The following is a 20006-nucleotide window of genomic DNA, read 5'->3' as shown; positions in this document are numbered from 1 at the left end:
AAACCATGCAGTGGGGAATTTCACAGTTTCATTAATTTACCCACAAAGTGCCAGAAACACATAAACAATTAGGGACCTTCCCACCTTATGGAGAGAACCATTTAAGGACATAAATTCAAGAATATCTATACACTACATAAGCTGCTGTTGGACCAGTCACACGTGTTGGGTAGAAAAACGATCTGATATTTGGAATCACTTTTACAACTGGCGCGCTAAGGCGACAGACTTAGGAAAATATGAATGCAATGCAAGACTAAACCAAACAAAAAGCCTCACATAATTCACAGCAAATACTCTGCCAGCACTTCACCAGGTGAATGAAATTAGCAACGTGACAATTAGCAAAAGGAATAAATCCCCATAAAACGCAAGCAGAAAGGAATTTTCAACTGCATGAATACAAAATACTTGGCTTCATACTTGCTGTTGTTACCAGTGCAGTATGTTTACCCATTTCTCTATGGCATATGAAACTCAACTCGGTATGAAAACAAATCACTGAAAGTCTTGGCAGATTAGTAAACGTCAGATCAAATTAGACCTTCTCCTAGACTATGCAGGGGCTGTACAAATTTATCAGTCTCACAGATTCTTTGCTCTCTTGACACGAATCGGTCAGAACAGCCCAAAGACAAAAGGCAGTGAGATCAGAAGACTAAAAATGTGCAGTTTTGGAAGGCCATTTATTGCCGGGCTTTGTTTTACCGTTAAACTTATTCACAGAGAAATAGTTTTGGAGATGGATAATACCACAGGAGATGGTGAGCAGCAAGAGAAAGCAGCTCCATCCCTGGAAGTCACTGCAGGGCTGACTCTAACAGGAGCTGGGCAGCCCATGTCCCAGGCCTGAAAAACCTCGGCTGTGGTGTGTGGGCAGAGCAGGGAGGTTTCACGTTACTTGCAGAAACTATAGAGATTACTGAGCATTATACAACAGGGATGAATCCCTGGAGCTTTGCTGTCAGAAGATCCTATGCAGAGAGAGGTAAAGCCTCTGGGCTCCAGCAGTCTTACTTCAAGAGAGGGAGGGAGGGAGAAAGAGAGAAAGAAAGGAAAGAAGGAGAAGATCAACGTTACGAAGGACATTACTACGATGGATGAATGAGACAACCCAAAGTTTCCCCTGAACCGTGCTGGCTCTCCCACTATCAGTGAAGCACAGCGAGAAGCTCAGGACAGCCGCATCGACACCGCAGCAATGAAGAGCCAAGGACCCTGACCACAGCCCGGCGATCCTCACGGGGAACCAGTCTGTGCCCAGCTCAGGTGCTTCTGTCACCCATGGACCATCACAAAGATGCTGCTGGGAAAAAGCATAGGGCACAGGCAGCAAACAACAGCAGTCGGTATTTCTAGGATGGGGTAATCCCTTTGAAACTCAGCAGCGCACCTGGCAGCATGGTTTGGATGGGGAAATACATCAGCCCCTTCCATGTGATGGAGGAAAACAACTTTCCTGCCGCATTCCTGCCCGAGGCGAGGGGCAGGCAGGGCAGCAGCAGCACTAACGCCAGCTCAGCATCCATCGCCCACCCTTCTCCCCAGCACCCTCGCCCCAAGCCACCTGCACCTCAAGTGCCTACGGCAAAGTTTCCAGCATCTGCAACTGTTTCAGAAGGATTTACAGCTCTTGCTCACCTTGCAGAACCCTCCCGGCATGCCCTCTCCTCTCCCCAGAGCTGGGTGCTTTTGCTCGTGTTGCCCCCGGTCCTGCAGCATTGCAGAGGATGCTGCCCCAACAAGCTCGTCTTGCAAACATTTTCTGCGCGTTTAGGAGCACTCTCCTGTGGCTTTGGTCAGAGCTATAAATGCCGACCTTTCCCTTTCCAATCAATCAGTCACCAGGGAATCGTTTGCATCGCCAGACAAGATGATTGGGGGTGGGGAGACTAACATTTATCACCAGCCCTTCAAAGCAAAGAACAAAATCTACCCAACCACCCCCCCTCCCGCGGCCCCTTGACAATCTCCAGTACATGCAGGTGTAGGCAATAAGGGAGAACAAGTTAAGGCTGAGTTCAATAAGGTATTTAAGCCTCTGCTTAGCTCTGGGAACCACAGGTCCTCCCAATTTCATGAGCCCAACCCAGTTCCCATGGACAGGCTGGTACATACCTCTGCACCAAGCCACAAGCAACAGGAGGCTTTGAATTTAGGAATTCACTGAACGCACGTCCAGAGCGATCCTTGCTGGGATGATCTGTGCCCTGAGAGCCCTTCAAATATGGACTTCCTCCATTTACATCACATTGTATGAGGAGTTAATGACTTAAATTACATAAAGCACTTTTTAAAATCATGGTACAATTAGTTCCAAAAACACGGAAGTATCCAACGACTTGAATTCTCATTAAGAAGATACAATTATAAACAAGAACCTAGTTATTTGCAACAGATACCAGAGCACACACTGTTTATAAAAACAACTGTTAGGTTTCTGTAAGGCAGGATCATCTTGTGCTTTTTATTTAAGGAACACAATAGCAAAGAGCACACAACCATTACAGCAAGGAAGGCAACTGTGCTTGGAGGGTTACTTTGCCTTTTCAAAGGGAAACCAGGAGCACAATAATGTTTTATTGTTATTCTTTCAAAATACACAAGTGAACAATATATTGCTTAAAAACAATTTCTTGTAAACAACTTCAATAGTAAAAGCAAACAAGACCTCAAGAAATAAAAGGCATTTATATCCTAAAAGATGAAGTTATTAGTTTAGCTTGTTGATATGAAATAGAATAAACTATTTATTAGGGCTCAAATAATTTAGGAACTATAACCACAATGATCTATAAGTAAAGATCACAGCAAGGAAACATGAATGTAACATAAATATTTAGGATTTCAACGCAGCAAAGAACACACACAACTTCTTAGCTACACAGGGAAGGGGTTATAGCACCGCCCCTTCTGGCAGCCACCTAACAACCACGGGGGTAAGAATTTTACTATTTTCAGAGAAGCAAGAAATTGAACAGGATTTTTCTTTTCCTTTTTTTTTTTAAAGAAAAAAAAATTAACCAACAGCTTTTCTTAGTAAGACTTGCAGCTTGTAAACTTAATTTCCAAAAATATAAGCTGGAGCCAAAGCTGACACTGGCACCGAGCATGCAGACGTGCGCTGCAAGCCAGGCTGACTGATGGGCAACCCTGCCCTGCCAGCCAGCAGACCTGGAACTCAATTAGAAACAAACCAAATCAACCCGAGCTCTCAAGATGGCTCCGAAGAATGGGCTCAGAGAGGGAGCAGACAAAGAGCCGCAGCAGCCGCCCGGGGGCTGCACCTTGAGAAACTCCTTTCGGACTCATTCGCTCTTACTCAAGCCTCTTCCTTGCGTCTTAGGGAGAAGAAGAAACCTGCCCTGGGATTCAGTTATGCCGTGCAAGCCCGTGCTCAGCACTCCTTACCTGCCTCCTTCTCTCACACACTCACTCCGATTTGGGATCCCCAGCCAAAGACACACAAACTGCTGGCAGAGGGTGTGATCGCAGGCGCTCCTCTGCTTCATACCTGGGCGCAGGACACTGAGCATGCTCCCGGTTCCTCCCCAGCCAGGTTTCAGAGGGAAGAAGGGGAAAAAAAAAAAAAAAAAAAAAAGCTTCCCTGAAAGTAGATTAGAGATGTCCCAGCAGTGGATGAGCTTTATCCTGGATCCGTTTCAAAGCATTTCAACTCAAAAGGGGATAAAGCAGCAAGCAAGGTGCACACAGCCATAGCTTGTTTTAGCAACTGCCTCTAAATCAACCCCTACAAACAAAAAGTCTTTTATAGCAAAACACAGGAGCTCTGGGTCTCGTTTCAGGTGCTGGCAAAACACACCTGCACATTTGGTTGTGCCTCAGTTTCTCATCTATGAGGAGCAGCTGTGCAGGCCTGGTTTATTCCTCCTTTTGCTTGCCTTGCCTGTAGCACATTTGGATAATGTAGAGCCTTTTACAAGGCATTTTTACAATACCTAAGACAACAGGGCCTTGACCTCTATTATAGCTGCTAAATAGTATCACGTTGCTTGCATCACTGTAAACCCAGAACTTAGGCAAATAAGGAACAGCTCCCATGTGACTGTCAAAAAAAGTCTCCTCCAGTATCCAAACAGTGCTGGCAATATAACTAAAGCTGCTGGAGCAGAGACGTGAAATCTTATAGATCGGAAAGGGAAATGGGCAGAAGGATGAAAACGGCAGGCTGCTCTCCCGCAGCTGGAAGCGCACATTTGGTTCAGGGACTACTGCTTCCCCGGAGTCAAAGGTTGCCAGAAATCTTGCACCAGAATCCGATCCAATTTCCATATAGCTTCCTTATGTCGCCTGCATGCTGGCACATAAACCCACGCTTGGCCGAACGGCCGCCGCTCTCCCAGCCGGAGCGCTCGCTCTGCCCATTTCACAGCAGGATCCCCACGACACATCCATGTCGCACCTCAGGTGAAAATCCTGAATCGGCCGACTTCTTATAAATGTACGATTTATGCGAGACACCGGTGCCAATCTGGCCAGACGGCTGGGACGGGGACCAAGGCTCTGGCGGGTGCCCACGCAGTGGCTAGCATCCCCACCGGCCGGCTGGGGCAGAGCTGGCACGCTGACTTGCATGTCCAGCTACAGAAATATCCGCTTTTAGCATATCTGCCTTGTAAATGATGCCATTTCCCCAGGTCTTCCCAATCTGCAAATACGTCCTTTTAATTGAGTTGGGACTCGGGGGGTTGTAAAAGCAGCCCAGTCACACCAACTGGTAACCCGTGTTACCAGTAGCCTGACCTGGGTGGCCCAGGCGGTAGCCATCAGCACAAGAACAGGTAACACCGGTGTGATTCTGCCCTCTCCTTTCTTCAGGTCTCCCCTGGTGCTCACAAGAGCTGTGATATCAGGCTGGTTCCTTTGACTTTGAAATTTAGCACAGGTTAAACTACTCGAAGAGGCAACAGCAGGGTGGCCTGGAGGCTGATGGAGCTGAGCGGTGGAGGTGAGGGTTAGTCCTGAGCAGGAGCCACGCACCTCTCGCAGGGGCCAGGGTCACTGTCAGCATGGGGCACTGCTTGGCAGTGATGCTGGGGATGGAGGATCTGCTGGTACCAGGCAAGGACCAGGCAGCCTCACGCTTCACCATGGAGCAGGGATGGATCCACATCCAGCTCACAAAAAACATTAAATTCAAAACGTTCAATTGAAATCGGGTCTTTCCTTACAAAGTAGCCCAGAGGACACACCAGTCTCCACCAGAATGGCTTTGGTCTCCCGCTGGTCCATACTGGATGGAAAGGACAACATGGGTTGTTCAGGTTTTAAATTTTCAAGCCAGACAGGAACAATATATTCTGAGGAATAAAGATTTCTGGTATAGTGAAAGGAAGAACATACACAATAAATAAAGCCTCCAACATTGGGGAAGGTCCCTTCTGACTTTGCAATCCATAAAAGAAGCTTTATCAGAGTATAGCAATTCCCATATGGGACTGGAAATAGGTTACACTGGGAGAAAACTTTGGCCATGCCAAGGTTTTGGGGGTCTTTTTGTTTTTCTTCTGCTTGCTTGCTTTTTTTTTTGTCACCAGCAGTTTGATCCTTCTGCTAAAATTTGTAATCACAGGAAACCACCAACCTTTTCACAGTAAATCAGACCTTATCATTCCCATTACGCCTGCCCCTAAGTACCCCCAGTCTACCCCATCCCCGATTTTTCTTACTGAACAAAGGCATAAATCACCACCAACATGCCCCCACCATCCTGGATCTGGCCACATCCACATCATTTGTCACCACCCCATCTGTTACTTCACCTCCCGACCTGGTGCTGCCCCCAAGGCAACCTCCCAGCCACGTACGCAAGGACTTGTTTTTGGGACCCCAGCACAGCTCAGAGCCACCCAAGAGGACAGTCCGTGCTGTGAGGACAATGAAGCCACCCAAAACCAGGCACGTGTCACCTGAGACAGGAAAGTGAGGAACCTCCAGGCACCCCAAACAGCAAAGGTGCACAGGGCATCTCTAGGTACCTGCATTTACAGTGTTGACATCAACAGCTTGGCAAAGAGCAAAATCCATGTTACCCCGAAGAAGCTACTTGCAGTTCTCCAGGATTTTGCCTTTAAAAAGTCAGTCGTTGCAGTGAATAAAGTTTTATCAAGTGCAGCAGAAAATAAATTTCAAAATAGAATCTTAGGCACTTGTACTAGCAGCTTTAAAAAAGCCACGCTGTTCAGCATGCCAGACTGCTGCAAACTACCCAGTCCCAATACGCTCAGTTCTGAGCAAATACAGCACTGAACGTCTCCTTAACAACTTCAATGCTGCCAAGACTGATGATTTTCACACATATCTGATGGTTTTCTAAAAAAATTCAGCTCCTGGAGTCACATGATAAAGTAGAAATATGCACTTTTATTAAGTAAAAAGGCTTTTAGATCATCATTTTTGCCCAGGGAACACAAAAAATGAACCTTTACACTACAAAACTGCAAAAATGCTAGAGCTAAAAGACCTTCAACAGTTACCATTGCTTTAAATCTCAGGGGAAGCAGGCACTAAATAAGCTAAATGCTTTTTTTTTTTTTTTTTGAGCTCATCCCACAACTTACATGAACATCTAAGTTGTTGCGGATTTTTTTTTCCCCCAAAATTTATGCTGTAATTCTGAGCAGTGAATAAATTCGAAGAAGTTACAAGCTCTCTACCATTACTCGAACAATATGAAACAAGGCGACATGCACAGAATAAATTCCCAATTATTCATTTAGTTCTTCCAGTGACTACAGAGATCTCTGTCTTTAAAATAATAAAATAAAAAATTAAACACAATCTGGAGAGCTGTAAATGCACAGACAAAAGGGTCCATGTTCCACTGTAAGATCTTCTCCTCCAAATCCTAATATTTCCAGTGGGCTTCCAGGCCTGCGAAACTCCCACTGAAAGCCAACGCAGCATTGCCTGCCAACTCTGAGCCACCTCAGGAACTGAAACGCTTCTAAAATTAAGGAATAATATGAAAAGCCGAACCCCTGCACCCCTCCCCACCAGATGTATTTAGCCACGACACCCCCAGCAGGTCCCTCCAGCCTGGCTTGCGCAGGGGCAGCGCAGCCCTGACCCATCAGCCTTGATGCCGAGGATGCAGCCCCGTGATACTTTCCGATGGCCAGGGGCCATCCCCGCGGCACCGGGGAGGACACGGATCGTCCCTTGTCCCCAGCCAGGACGGCTCTGGTGACAGAGGAAAGGCAGCATGGCTGTGCTGCCGGGAGGGAGTCAAAGCAAAGGGGAAAAACAAAACAAAAAAAAACCCCCAAAAACCCCAAAAAACCAAAAACACAAAAAAAACCAACCCAGGCCAGCTCACACCACCAGCTGGTGCTGAGCCTCTGTATTTATAAGATTTTTGCGGAAGTCAGAAGGGTCACAGTTGTGGCCACAGCCCCAGGCAGACGACAGCTCCGGTGGGAGCAGCTTCAAGGCTGCTCCGAGCCGCGCTGGGCACAGATCGGCTGTTCTCCCACCCGTGTCTTGGGCTGAACCGTGGGACGGCAGCTAAGTCCTTCCCCCAGCTCAGGCTTGTCACCCTCTTGGACCTGGGACCCCTGAGCCCCAGGGAAACGAGGCCCACAGGAGGTCTTCTCTCCTCCGCATCCGATTCACTTGGTGGCTGCGGGTAAAGGACCAAAGCTCCTCCATCATCTCCTGATCCACATTTGAGCCACCTCTAATGCTGCAGGAGAATCTGAGAGAGGCAGTTCGGAAACCTCTCCTTCCTCACAGCGACGGGACCGCCGAGCTGCCCGTGACCCCAGTTTGCCGCACCTCCAGCGACGGCCGGATTCTTCCCACAGCAGAAGGTGGCTCCAAGCTCTCCGTGTCCTCACATCAGCTCTTCACCCCATCTCATTAAGACCTTCCTCCCTGCTGCCCCCTCCTTGCTGTTAACCTCCGCGAGCACTAACGGGCTCCTTTGCAAATCTGGTGCACGTTTGGTAGAGCTCAGCATTTTGAAACGCTAATATGCTCATGCATATACAGAAAAGCAAGTTTTGTTCTAAATAGAAGTGGCAGCTTCTAATTTAAGACTCTATAATTTGACTGCTAGGCACAACAAAAACTACCTATTTCCCACGTAGGCAAACAGTCTGTTATAATGCCCCCTCAACGTGCAATTTCAAATAAAGGCGACCGACTTCTGCCTTACGCAGAGAGTGCACGGGTTCCCTTTGCTGCTAACCCCTTCTGCTGGGGCTCACTCCCCTGCAGCCCAGTTGTATTTTTATGGATGAAATTCCACTCCCCCCCCCAACCCCGCTAATGCCATCAACCAGTCGCCGAGAGCAAGAATTGCATTAAATTATTTCATCTGCAGTCAGACTACCCGTAGGGGCAGGAGTGAGGGAGCGGGCAGAGGGGAGGCAGCCAGGAACCAAAATCCCATGTAATCCTAAACACACACAGGGCTTCTCAGCAGCTTTTTAAAAAATGCTTAGTCTTCTTTATACACGTGTCCATGTATTTATATATGCATATACATATGCACACACATACACGCACCCCTATAAAATGCAGATTTAAATCATGCACACTGTCACTGCAGTGACTAGTTAGTGTCTTGTGTGCATGTCACCAACAGACCCAGCAAAGCTCTGACAGCCCCACACACTTGGTTGCAGCCAGTGGGCTCCCGCAAGCACCTGGGAGCACTGCTGCTCTGCTCCCCAGGCAGGATTGGGACCTGCTGCACCCTGCATTGCACCTTTTCCTTGCTGAAATGCAGAAAATCAAAGCTTCCCACTCCCAGGCGTTGGACCCCAGTCCGAACCTGGCACAACCTCACTCCAGCAGGAAACAACCCCACCGCACGGATCCGGACCACAATGCACACAGCTTTATCCACCTTATTTTTCAACTTGCTGAATTGCTAGAATATGTTTAGCTGTTATACATGGACCCTAGATCCATAATCCCACCCTCAGCAGCTGTTACATTTGCTGTGGTATTTACAGCAGATGTTACGGCTCCGTAAAAAGGTAAAACAATTGATACTTCCGAAACTGGGGCTGGGGGGAGGTGAAGCAGAGCCCAACCCCTGCACCCAGCTGCTGCCAGACTCGGACCATCAGCTGCAGATGCAGCACCAACACATGCGATAAAGAGCCACGTCGCAGCGTACGGCAGCTTAAGGAAATTTCAAGTGTTACCATAGTGGCATTAAAAAGCTGTCAGCTTCCTGTAAGTCAAGCAGCAGAGGCTGAAATTCAGTGTTTAAAGGATGATTAAATATAAGTGACTTAAATTATAGATTCCAGTTGTTGGAACTGACACCATTTAAAACATGCCATCTATTCCCCGTTTCCTCTGACACTGATTACTATCCACTAAAAGATGAGCATTTTCTTACAGGCACTCAAGTACCAAACTAGGGATTTATAAATTGGAGATAATTAAAAGGTTTTGCATTACAAAAAGATTTAAAAATTTACATTCCGTGGACCACCTGAGAACACTTAAAGAGTCAAAATGGACATTTTATACCAGCAAACCTGCCTGCTCTCTATCGCGGCTGCTAATTGAGGCACAAGAAGCTTGGAGCTATTTTACAGTGGATTCACAATCAAACATTTGCTGAGCTGGTGGACAACCCGAGACAGACTCAGGACCTGCCTTAATTCTCCCACATGGAGCTGTGTAAGCTGAAACTCTATTAAGCTGACACAAATAAATTGCCTGTTTCTCCTTGATAAATATACAGAGCGACTTGCAAGACGTTACTTTTCAGATTTCGAAGACAAGGAACTGTACGATTTTCTTGGCTAGCAATGACAGCGCTTTACAGGGAGCAAGAAGAGGAAGCATGGGGGATCGCCCAAGGCCATGAGAACTGGGAGACCCCCTTCCCCATCCACCCAGAGCACCCACAGCCCCTCCCAGAGGCTGGTTTGGTCAATTCCTGGTAGACCAGCAGCTCCTTGCAACTGGGGCCACACTGTGGCCTTGCAGTCAGATACCCCAACCCAGAGCACCTGGGTATTTGCCTTTGCCCCAAACAGAAATTGCGCTGGCGGTGTAAGCAGTCGACACCAACCTTGTAAGCTTCAAAGCAAACCTTCTGAGATCATTTAGCCTCCTAAAATGGCTTGAGAGGAAGAGTTTTGTTCTTAATTTAGCCTACAGAACCAGGAGAAACCCATGAAAAGTCAGTGGGATTTTCCAGCTGAGAACAAGCTCTTACCCAGCACTTCCAACCCACAGAGCTCAAAGCGCTTTGCAAGACTCACCGACACCTCTCCTTCAGTAGGGAAACTGAGGCACAAGTCAATCTCTTCTCTTGGGCAGCCCTGGGACAAACCAGCTGCGATGGCCACCCCTTGCACTGCCCTGCCAACCACCAAGGTCATGGTCTTTTCCTTACACCTCGCTGTGTCCCTTTTGGCAGAGACATGCTGCATGTGAACAACTTCTGCTCACCTTCGGGCTGAAACACCAAGCACCTACAAGCTGCCTGGGCTTTAGCTGTCTCAACAGAGAACCGATGCAAAAAGGCATTAAAGCTGGTTGCTTTAGTGATCTCGACATGCAAAGCTTCGATGCATCACAAAACATTATTCTGGACCAAAAATAAACCTAGCAAGTGACAGTGGAAGCGTTTCAACATCCAGGGTGATGGCTGGAGCCGTGGCAGGGGGAGCTAGGCCTGGATGTTGCAACGTTATCCCCATTTTACATACCAGAACATCAAGGCATGGTAAAGAAAAACAACTTGCTGCTGTGCTGAGACTTTGAGAGCAAAGCGCCTCAAAATCCTTCATGTATTATTGTTTTGTGCGGGATGTTCGACTTACCACCCCAGTGACACGCGCACGTGAAGGGATCAACTTGCCAGTATGACAGCAGTCAACGGAATTGTGCATGGGCATCCCGCTAACTTCAAAAAACGCCCTTTTAACATTATTTTCTCCCCTTCCCTGAAATTTGCAAGCCAGAAAAAGCAGTATCGATCTCACTACCTGGCAGAAATAAGATAGAGACTAATTAAGCACAGAGATCTCAGGGAAGGAGTCTCCAAGGAATCTTTTCATTTGAACAAGGACCCTTACAAAATGCCAGGAGAAAGAGAAAAAAAGAAAAAAGGGAAAAAAAGGGAAAAATGCCTAATTCTGGATCTTCACTGTCAGCTTGCTTTTCCCTGCACTCACAGGAGCACAGAGCATCGTAGACTCAAAACAGGAGAAGACGCTCCGAGGAGAACTGTGGCTTTGAGCATAAGACAGAGGGAGAGGGGAGGCAACGCAAACAGCAGCAAATATAAACAGTGACTCATGACACATAGCAAATAAACAGCACTAACAGTTTTTGCAATTATAATTCAAACCAAAATAAACAAGAATGACAGTCCAGCACAACGAAAGGGAGGATGACAGTGATGGGAGGGGAGCGTGGGGACTCCATCACAGTCACATCTGTTGGTCTCATAACATCCCAAATGAGCAGCTCCAGAAAGAAACAGAGAGAGGGAAGGGAAAACGTATGGGACAGCAGCAATTTCTTGTGATCTACATCTGTGCTTGAAGTTTTCATGACTGCACTGAGAGCGGAATTTATATCCCAAAGCCATGTAACAACCTACAACACTGCTACTGCTTTTGACCCCCAGCCCCTGAAAGCACCTCTAGCAACAGAAATAAAAAGTCCAGCTTGGTGAGTTAATGAGTAAAATAGACCTTGTGTGGTGGGTGGATGGACAGAAGGCAACAGAGTGGAGGAAGAAATCACACCATCGGCAAGAGGCACTGGTTTAACTGCTCTGCAAATCCTCCAGTGAAGCAGATTCACAATTTCTTTTGCTATTGCTTCATTACCTTCCTAGTGAGGAACTCTCCCCCAATACACACCTTTAATTTTTTTTTTCAGGCAAATAAAGGTATTTTCCCCCAGTGGGTGCTAAAAGCCAATCATCATCCTTTTTACAGAAATCTTTTATGCATCAGAAAATGCATTGCCTGCACTCAGGCTTATATTTCCAAATACAATTCCTTCAGCTTTCCCTCTCCGGCCTCATTTGCTGAGCCTCCCATCTGTGCGGTTCATCTCCAGACTTGCAAGCGTGACCGCTTTCCTCCTGCCTTGCACCACCCGGCACCCCTCCGTGCAGCGGGAAGCAATTATCAGCCTTGTCTTACGCACAACGCTTCTGTAATGATGACTCAGAGAGAGATTTGACTCCTTCTCTCAAAACCTCGTTGACTTGTTTGAGCTGGCCGTTCACAACAGCCCCCATCACCATGTACCACCCAGCCCGCTGCTCCTCCTTTTGCGTTTGGTCATTCGCCTCCAGCTCCCTCCAGAGCCACCACACCCTCCTCTTCCCTATACCTCATCATGTTGGTGCCCAATGGGTTTTGCTGTTCACCAAGATGATCTGAAATTCTGCTCCTAAGCCTTAGTCACATCAGCAGTCCCTCTCATGCACTAACCGGTTATCCCATTAAAGAGGGAAGTTGGAGAGATTTGATTTTTTTTTTTTTTTTTTTAAGAAGTCAGCTTTTCTTCTGGACCCCATCCTCATCCTCCTCTCTGCTGTTCACAACTTTCTCAGGAACTTTTTTGAGGAATCAGGGTCAGATTCTCTGATCCTTCATTTTCTGGGTCTTCCCTTTACCTCCCATTGAAGGTCTGGAGAGGGCTTTGCTCCGTTCCTCTTCCCTCCCCACCACATCCCCAGGGAACATTGGCAGCAATCACCAACGGTTCAGAGCTTGCTGAGACCAGGTTTTCTTCAAGTCATCTAGAATAATTCCACCAAGCCCAGCTGACATGAGCATTGCATAATCTCTTCTTTCTCTATTCACACTCCCTTACCTCCCCTATTTGAAAAGCTACACATCTGTGTATGTAACTGGCATTGCAGTTTTGTGAGTACCAAAGCAGAGGAAGCACAAAGCACATCCACCTCTTGTGACCCCTCATCTCTCCAGCCTTGCTCTGCTCCTCTATGGCCTTTCTCACACATTCCACTTTTTTTGCAAGAACTTCTCCCAGTTTGGAAGCCTTCAAATAAATAGTTTTTCCACTAGAGGGCACAAAGACAATTTCTCCTAAATGGAAACTGATGTTAGAAGGATTAATAAAATAATTACTAACATCTCACCAAAGGTATCTCCAACTCCCAAGGAATGAACACTTAATAAATTGAGACGTAGTTCCAACTCCCCAGGTACTACAACACCACCAAACGTCTCTAACATGTAGAGATTGAAAACCTAGAAATCCAGAAGTGACACTGCTCTAACAAGATCTCCTATACAACGCTAAGCACTTTATCCAGCGATTTCTACGCTGCCCACAATTTCTCGTTAGGCACAGAGCACAGTATTAACACAGCAATGGAGACAGAAAATCCATCCTAGTATTTTCTAAGCTGAACTTATCCAAATTTAGCTTCAAGTCGATGAACTTCTTTATGCTTTTGTTTCCTAGATCAAAAGAAGTTCTCTACCAGCAAAGATCTTCTGTTTGCAGATGCTTTTAGATCACGATAAGTCACCTCCTGACCTGTCTTGGGTAAACTAAAGAGATTTTAGCCTTTAAGGCTCTTCTATACAAGCCAGCTTTTCCAGCTTTAAAGCTTGTCTTATAAACTTCTTACAGGCTGTATCTATAACCCTGACATCTTAACCAGTTCCTCACCAAGGAATGGTGCTGGTCCATAGAAATGTATAAACTCAACTGGAAAGCGATCAAGTCAAACATTTGATTACACAAATCCAACAAGTGGGACGACAGCAATAATTTCGGAGCATTACGCACATTGAGAGCACCATGGCCCTCGGGGTTTATCAGCCTCCCCAGCCCCACCAACAGCCTCAGGTACAGCAAGCCTCATGTGAACCTACCTTGCCGACTCCTGTAATCCTGACAACCCGCTCTTTCAGGGCCCAGGCCGAGGAGATGTGCAAGCGTTTGGTAGCCCACTCGTGTGCGGGTGCCTACACGCACACCCACGCTCCCCTCCATGACCGGCTGTCCTTCCACGCACACTCACTCCTCCAGCCTGAAGGCAGCGAGGTTTGCTTTCTGCCTCCCGCTGCCTGTGGATTTCCACTTACTGGAAGGTTTGGCTTGAACGGAGTCAGCCCAGAGACTTTTGCTAATGGAAGAAGAGAGACAATAGCGATACGCAGGTGCTTCCTCCCATTTAAAGTGTTTACTTGTGCAGCTTAACACAGTGACGCTATTGTGAATGAGATCTGCATGTTGGCTTGCAGAGTTCAAAAGGTAGCACGTAACAAAAGGAACCCCAAAATACTGCTTATTAAATTAAAGTGTTTTTTTTCTTTCCTTTTAAACTCTGCTTCCTTTGCCAATGCCAAGTAAGAGGGTTTTTCCAACCATACAATAAAAGCAGTTTCAAATGGGAAATGATACACGCTACATCAAAACAAAACAAAAAAACTCTTAACACAAAAGCAAAGAATTTATCAGTATATCTCCACTGCCCATGCAGCAGGTTCCTTTTGGCATGGAAAGGACAACTCTGTCAGCTAGCAGTGAAGGCTGAACTCAAGACCACTATAACTGCTCGCACTCTGAGAAAAATCAAAAACATCAAGAGGGAAGGTAGGGTATAGCTAAGCCACAACAGAGCTAAGGAAAATATCAGTCCAAAAAAGGAACAAAGGAGTATTTGTTTTATGAGATAAAGCAAGCAATTCAGCTGTATTCCACAGTAAACCATTTGGCTTAGGACTGAAACAGGGAAGGAACAACAACAAAAAAAAAAATCCCGGAGCATCTGATTCTAATTTTGTTGTCCTAAACTTACATTACATGAATCAAGATGTTTACTAGAGGTGCCTGGCACTCAAATCCATGGTTGGACCTTGTACATAGGAAGTATCAGATGTGCTGAACGTCTTGCAGTTCCCTCTACAACCAGTGAAGGCTCAAAGATACTTTAGCACTTAACAGTAAAATAATAATAACAACAATAAAAAGATGTCAAGACAGTTTTTCAAGTATATAAATGAACTCAGAAATCCAACTTTATAGACACTGATTTGTGAAAAATCTCAGTCCTCCCAAAACACCAACTTTTCACTGAGACGTTTCAGATAAAACATCCTCATATTCAAGATCCTGCAACTTAAGACTGCACCTCATTTTCACATAAAACTACACCACAAAATGCCAGATGTGCTGAAACCAATGCCACACACAGTCTCATTCAACTCCATTCTCTTAACATCAAAATAAATAGAATTGAGTCCTTTTGTCTGAGTGCCGTATTATTTTCTCCTCTCCTCATGGTTGCAGCTATTTCAGATGTGCTTCCATTGATTTTCCTTCTCGGTGGGAACGGACCGAATGGCATTCGGCACTTTGCTCTCTGCTATCATCTTCTGAGATCTGGTGGGATGATTGCTCAGAGAATGTCAGATCCAGACTCCTTCCATTCTTTATCATCAGTGAAACTAGAAATGGCAACTAAAATCCCTCTCTCCGTCACAGGTATGTGTTGGAAGGTAAGTAGCAAGTGCTGCTTTCATTGATGCAAATGACAGAGTAAAGCAATGGCTTAAAATTAGCAGGTTAATAATTTTAGAGTTGCTTTTGTGCAGCTCAGCAATCCTGTGTCCAGCTTACTGGACTTCTCCTTGAAGTAACCTAAGAACATACACAGATGTGTGCTAAAAACAGCTGCAGCAACTCATGAACTCGATTGTTGACTAACAGTTTGGATCAAACGCGTTTTACCTGTGCTGAAACGGTCTGTCAGCACTCACACACACACACACACCCCCTCCTCATTTGAAACAGCACTAGCAAACAGCAGATGGGCTTCATAACCTCTTAAACCACCCTGTCTGTTCTGCAAACAAATCTCCAGCAAGCAAAGGCTAAATGAGCATCTACAGTCGTCTCTGTAATTTATCCACAAAAATGAAGACAAGGCACTGTGTGCACTGTGTTCTCAGGTACGAACTCAAATCCAGGGCAACCGCTAGGCAGTCTCTGCCCCAAATCCCTCTATCACCACGAGCAACCCATCCTGAATTGCTCCACCACCCCCTCCAGCAGCCCTGCAGAGGGGAACCAGGGACCTTGCAAGGTGGCAGACAGGAGGACAGCACTCCTGTGTCTCTTTTATTGGTGGTTTTAGTCTTTAGTCTTGCTAGACACGAGCAATTCATGTGTTTTATTTTTATGCCTTTCATTCTACTGCTGCGTGCAGTTCCTGAAGGGACATAAGATGCCATTGTTTTATAGAAGATCCAACTGAAAAAACAATTTAATGCACATTCACCGAAAGAGAGCATCAGAAAGTAAACAGGTGAAAGTAACTTCATTTACCAGAGGTGGCTTATGGATGCCCAGAGACGCCGAGATTTATTACATACTGCCTTGGGCAGGTGGAAGGACAGCGAGAGGAGAGACGAATTTCTGGCTGTAAAATGCCTTAAATGCCAAAACCCAGATGAGTCTTTATAAGATCTGTTACTTGTACTTGCTCCAAAGCTGCAAGAAGGGGGGTGGTCTGGGGCCCAAGCCATTGCTGAGGACCCCCAACATGCTCCAGAACAGCCATGCAATTCCAGGGCTTGGTCCCACCGGGGCAGGAGGAGGGCTGCAGGAAAGCCGCCCTCTCCCAGCACCGCTGCTGGGCACCACGTGCTGATGCACCAAGCCCTGCACGGTTCAGTGGGACGATGGGATTGGGTGGAACAAATTGGGAAGAACATTAGGAAAGGCTTTTCCAAAGCTCTTAGCATGACAGAAGAGGACAAGTCCTGCCCTATAAAAAACAACTATAACACCTCTGTGGGGAAACACGCTTCTGCAAAATCCTGAGCTCTGTTTTTGTTTTAAATGACTGAGAACAGAAGAAATGATTCATCCCCAAAGGACTACAGCCTGAAAGACCCAAATCCTGAAAGCAGCAATGCACAGAAGTTGGAAGTGAACTCAACTAGAGTTAGCAAGAAGAACAAATTAAAGATTTTCACTGTGGCAAATGAGGCTTTCAAACGGACTGGCAATAACAGAGTGTTCAAAACTTTGTTGCATTACTTTTATGATTCCTCCCAGCAGCATGCAACAAAACATATCTGAGCTGTAATCAATTTCTTACAGCCTTATATAAACATTATAGGAATTTTGTCCTCCCTGCTGCCGCTTTGTCTCCTATCTTGCCGTCTCAAGTCACTGCTTTTATTTCTTTTAAGCTACCAGTGTAACCACTTTCAGCTTCAACAAACACTTTAAATGTAACCTGTAGCTAAACTCTAGGCAGAATGAAGCATTTTACGTTCACCAGGGAGGAGTGGAAAGGAAAAGCTATCTTCCACTGTTAACACCACTTTCCTTTCATCTACAAACCTTCTCCAGTATCAGGGAAGGGAATTCTGGTAGCAAACCTCTCAACCAACAACTCCGAGAGAACTGAGCCTGGAAAGTCCAGGAGATAGTAGTCACTGTAGTCATATTTTCAAAAGCCACACACCAGGCACCCTGGCCATGGACACATCAACCGCTGAGGATGCGAACACTGGCCCTTGCAGGGAGTTGGCAAGCCACCTTCTCCAGCGTCACCTCACCGCTCAAGGACAGTGTGGTGGTTGCAACCTATGGAGGCAGGAGAGGACCAGGGTGCTCAGCTCCAGGAGGGGCACATGCCAATGAATATCCATCTTTTGAAAGTAGAGACCTTCTCGGAGATGGGTCACTCCCCTCCAGGACCTCACTTCAACCTGTCCTTGGGCCCTGCCCAAAAGCACCTCACACAGCAGATCCAGGCATAACTATCATGCTGGGTCCCGAATTGTAGGGACACCTGAGAGGGGAATTGCCAGGGCACACTTCAGGGTCAGGACTCGAGGCGAAACCTGAACTAAGCCTGCAGCCGTTCAGAGAGCTCTAACAGAGCTGTGTGTCACTTGGGCACTGAACTGTCTTGCTTCAAGGCACTGGCTTCATTTCATCTAAAAAGGCCATAGTTTGTCAGATCACAGGTCCAACTACTCCACAGTCCCGTGTCAAGGAACAGCAGCAGTGACTGCTTCGGGAGGAACCCCAGAAGAGGACAAGGGCATGGTGGTACTTCCCCAGAGAATACCCCACCTGGCAGAGGCTGTGGCTTGAGGACCACACGAGCCAGAAGTGTTGTCTTTGTATAGCCCTGGCTGGGTTTCTCCCGATCACTCTCTCCCTCTATTTCATTCAGAGAATGGTAAATTCACCCCACCGCTACGATAAAGCGCCACAGAGGGTGGGGGACAGGGGGAGAAGAGACACCTGAGCCAACTTCAAAGGTTTTGCATCCTTTGAACACTTGACTCATACATAATTGAAAGGGCTATATGTTTGGACTACAAGAAAATAGATATTTTTTTTTTCCCACTGCCAGACCCATCACATGAGGGATGCTGTCATATGATAGCCTTTGGGGAGGTTTGCAAACTTGGAGAATTTACTGAGAAGCAAAGTAAACTATTACTGACAGCAAGTGGACCAGAGCCCAGATCCCTGAGAGGTTCTGACAATGGGAGGACCCAGAAAAAATAAGCCAGCCTTGACCCAGCATCGGGGGAGGCCGAGAGGAACACATGCATGTATTTTATTTCACACTAACCTCCATTTGACCAGTTATGCAAATAAATCTCTGCCTGTCCTAAGTACACTTCTAAAGACTGAGGGAGAATTTGGAAGACTTGACAATGTAGCCAGACCTGCTGGTCACTGCACTGCGACTAAATTCAAGGGTTTCAAGAAATGACATATTAAGCAGGCAAGAATGGCACATACAGCTCATAAAACAAGGGAAACGGCATCCAAAAAAAGTAATCCAAGCTTAGAAGAGAAAAAAGAAAAAAAAGTACTTAGGGATTTGATATGTGATAATGATCACTTCACTTCCTCATGGACAGAGAAACAGTATCTGGTCCCTGGAGAATATATCCCAGGGCAGCGAGAGACACGAGAGCAATGTGCCATTACAGCCCCAGCATCGACCCAACAGGGACCAGACGTACCTGCCGCTGCAGGGAGCACGGCAGGGATCTGCAGCCTTTATGGCTAGGGAAAGCACCGTGCACACGCTCTGCACGAATGTGGGGCACTTGCCTGATAAAAAGAACAAACCAAGGTGTATATATGATGCTCGGACTGCCCTCGGTGCAGGAGGGATCTGGCACAATTGTTTTCAAGCAGCACCCGTGCTGCAGTGCTGGCAGCTGCCCGTGTCGCTGTACTTCTGCTCCCCTTAGAGCAGAGGGTCCTCAGGGGCAGGGACCGCACTTCGCCTTACACCATCTCCTGATTCTCCTAATGCTCCATTACTGAGGCTATTCAGAAACTGCAGTCATGGAGATGGTACACTTAAACCTGATTTCAGCTTCCCCTTGCTTAAATCAGTGTAGCTCAGACATTCACTTAATCACTAAACCCTGCAGCGCCAGGTCAGCTTAACTGTGCCAATATTAAAGTGAGCTTGATGTAAACCCTATCATTTTCTAATTGATTTAGTTAAACAGCTGCTTTCTTCCAATAAAGGCAACACAACCAAACAACCGCATGAAGACTCCCTAAATTAATACGGTATACACCACATGGGTTCATGAAGGGGCGTAATTCAGCCGAGGGCAGGAATGGAAGTCAAACCCCTAAACCCTTACACACATCAACTTCACCAAACCAGCTTCTGCAGCTGGGAACAGCCACCGTCCCACGTCCTCTGCAACACTGCAGAGCAACTTTTTGTACAGCTGACCCCGAGCAGCGGAGATGATCCAGCCAAAGGCACGCTGCTCCCCAGGGTGGGTCAGAAGAAACACAGCACAAGTCAAGTGAAAAATAAAGAAAACTTGCAGATTGCTTAAGACGTTCCCCCACTTGGAGGCTCACCCACCTCTCCTGCATGTCCTGCCCATGGCAGAAGATGCTGCCCACTGAGACGACCAAGGTTTGACCTGAGCTTCCCATCGGGAAGGTTCAACTCAGGTCTCTGCAGCACGGGAAGCTGCAAACCAGCA

At 46.7% G+C, this 20006-nt stretch overlaps 1 protein-coding gene across 27 annotated transcripts in view; it reads right to left on the bottom strand.

Moving 5' to 3' along the window:
• Nucleotides 1-20006, bottom strand: part of MAGI1 (membrane associated guanylate kinase, WW and PDZ domain containing 1) — a 356106-nt gene that overhangs the window by 292132 nt on the left and 43968 nt on the right. The window contains exon 1 of one of the 27 annotated variants that reach the window (XM_069811921.1): nucleotides 13872-14096. The exons of the other annotated variants lie outside the window; for them this stretch is intronic. Within the exon in view, the coding sequence (XP_069668022.1) occupies nucleotides 13872-13992 (121 nt within the window). The 5' untranslated portion in view covers nucleotides 13993-14096. Of the gene's footprint in view, nucleotides 1-13871; nucleotides 14097-20006 lie in introns of those variants that run through there. 27 annotated transcript variants of the gene reach the window in all.

This window comes from Haliaeetus albicilla, chromosome 24 (genome assembly GCF_947461875.1).
Source record: "Haliaeetus albicilla chromosome 24, bHalAlb1.1, whole genome shotgun sequence".
In the NCBI taxonomy this organism is placed as follows: domain Eukaryota; kingdom Metazoa; phylum Chordata; class Aves; order Accipitriformes; family Accipitridae; genus Haliaeetus; species Haliaeetus albicilla.
Note: the sequence above shows the minus strand (reverse complement) of the source record. Positions and strands in the feature narration are given on the sequence as shown.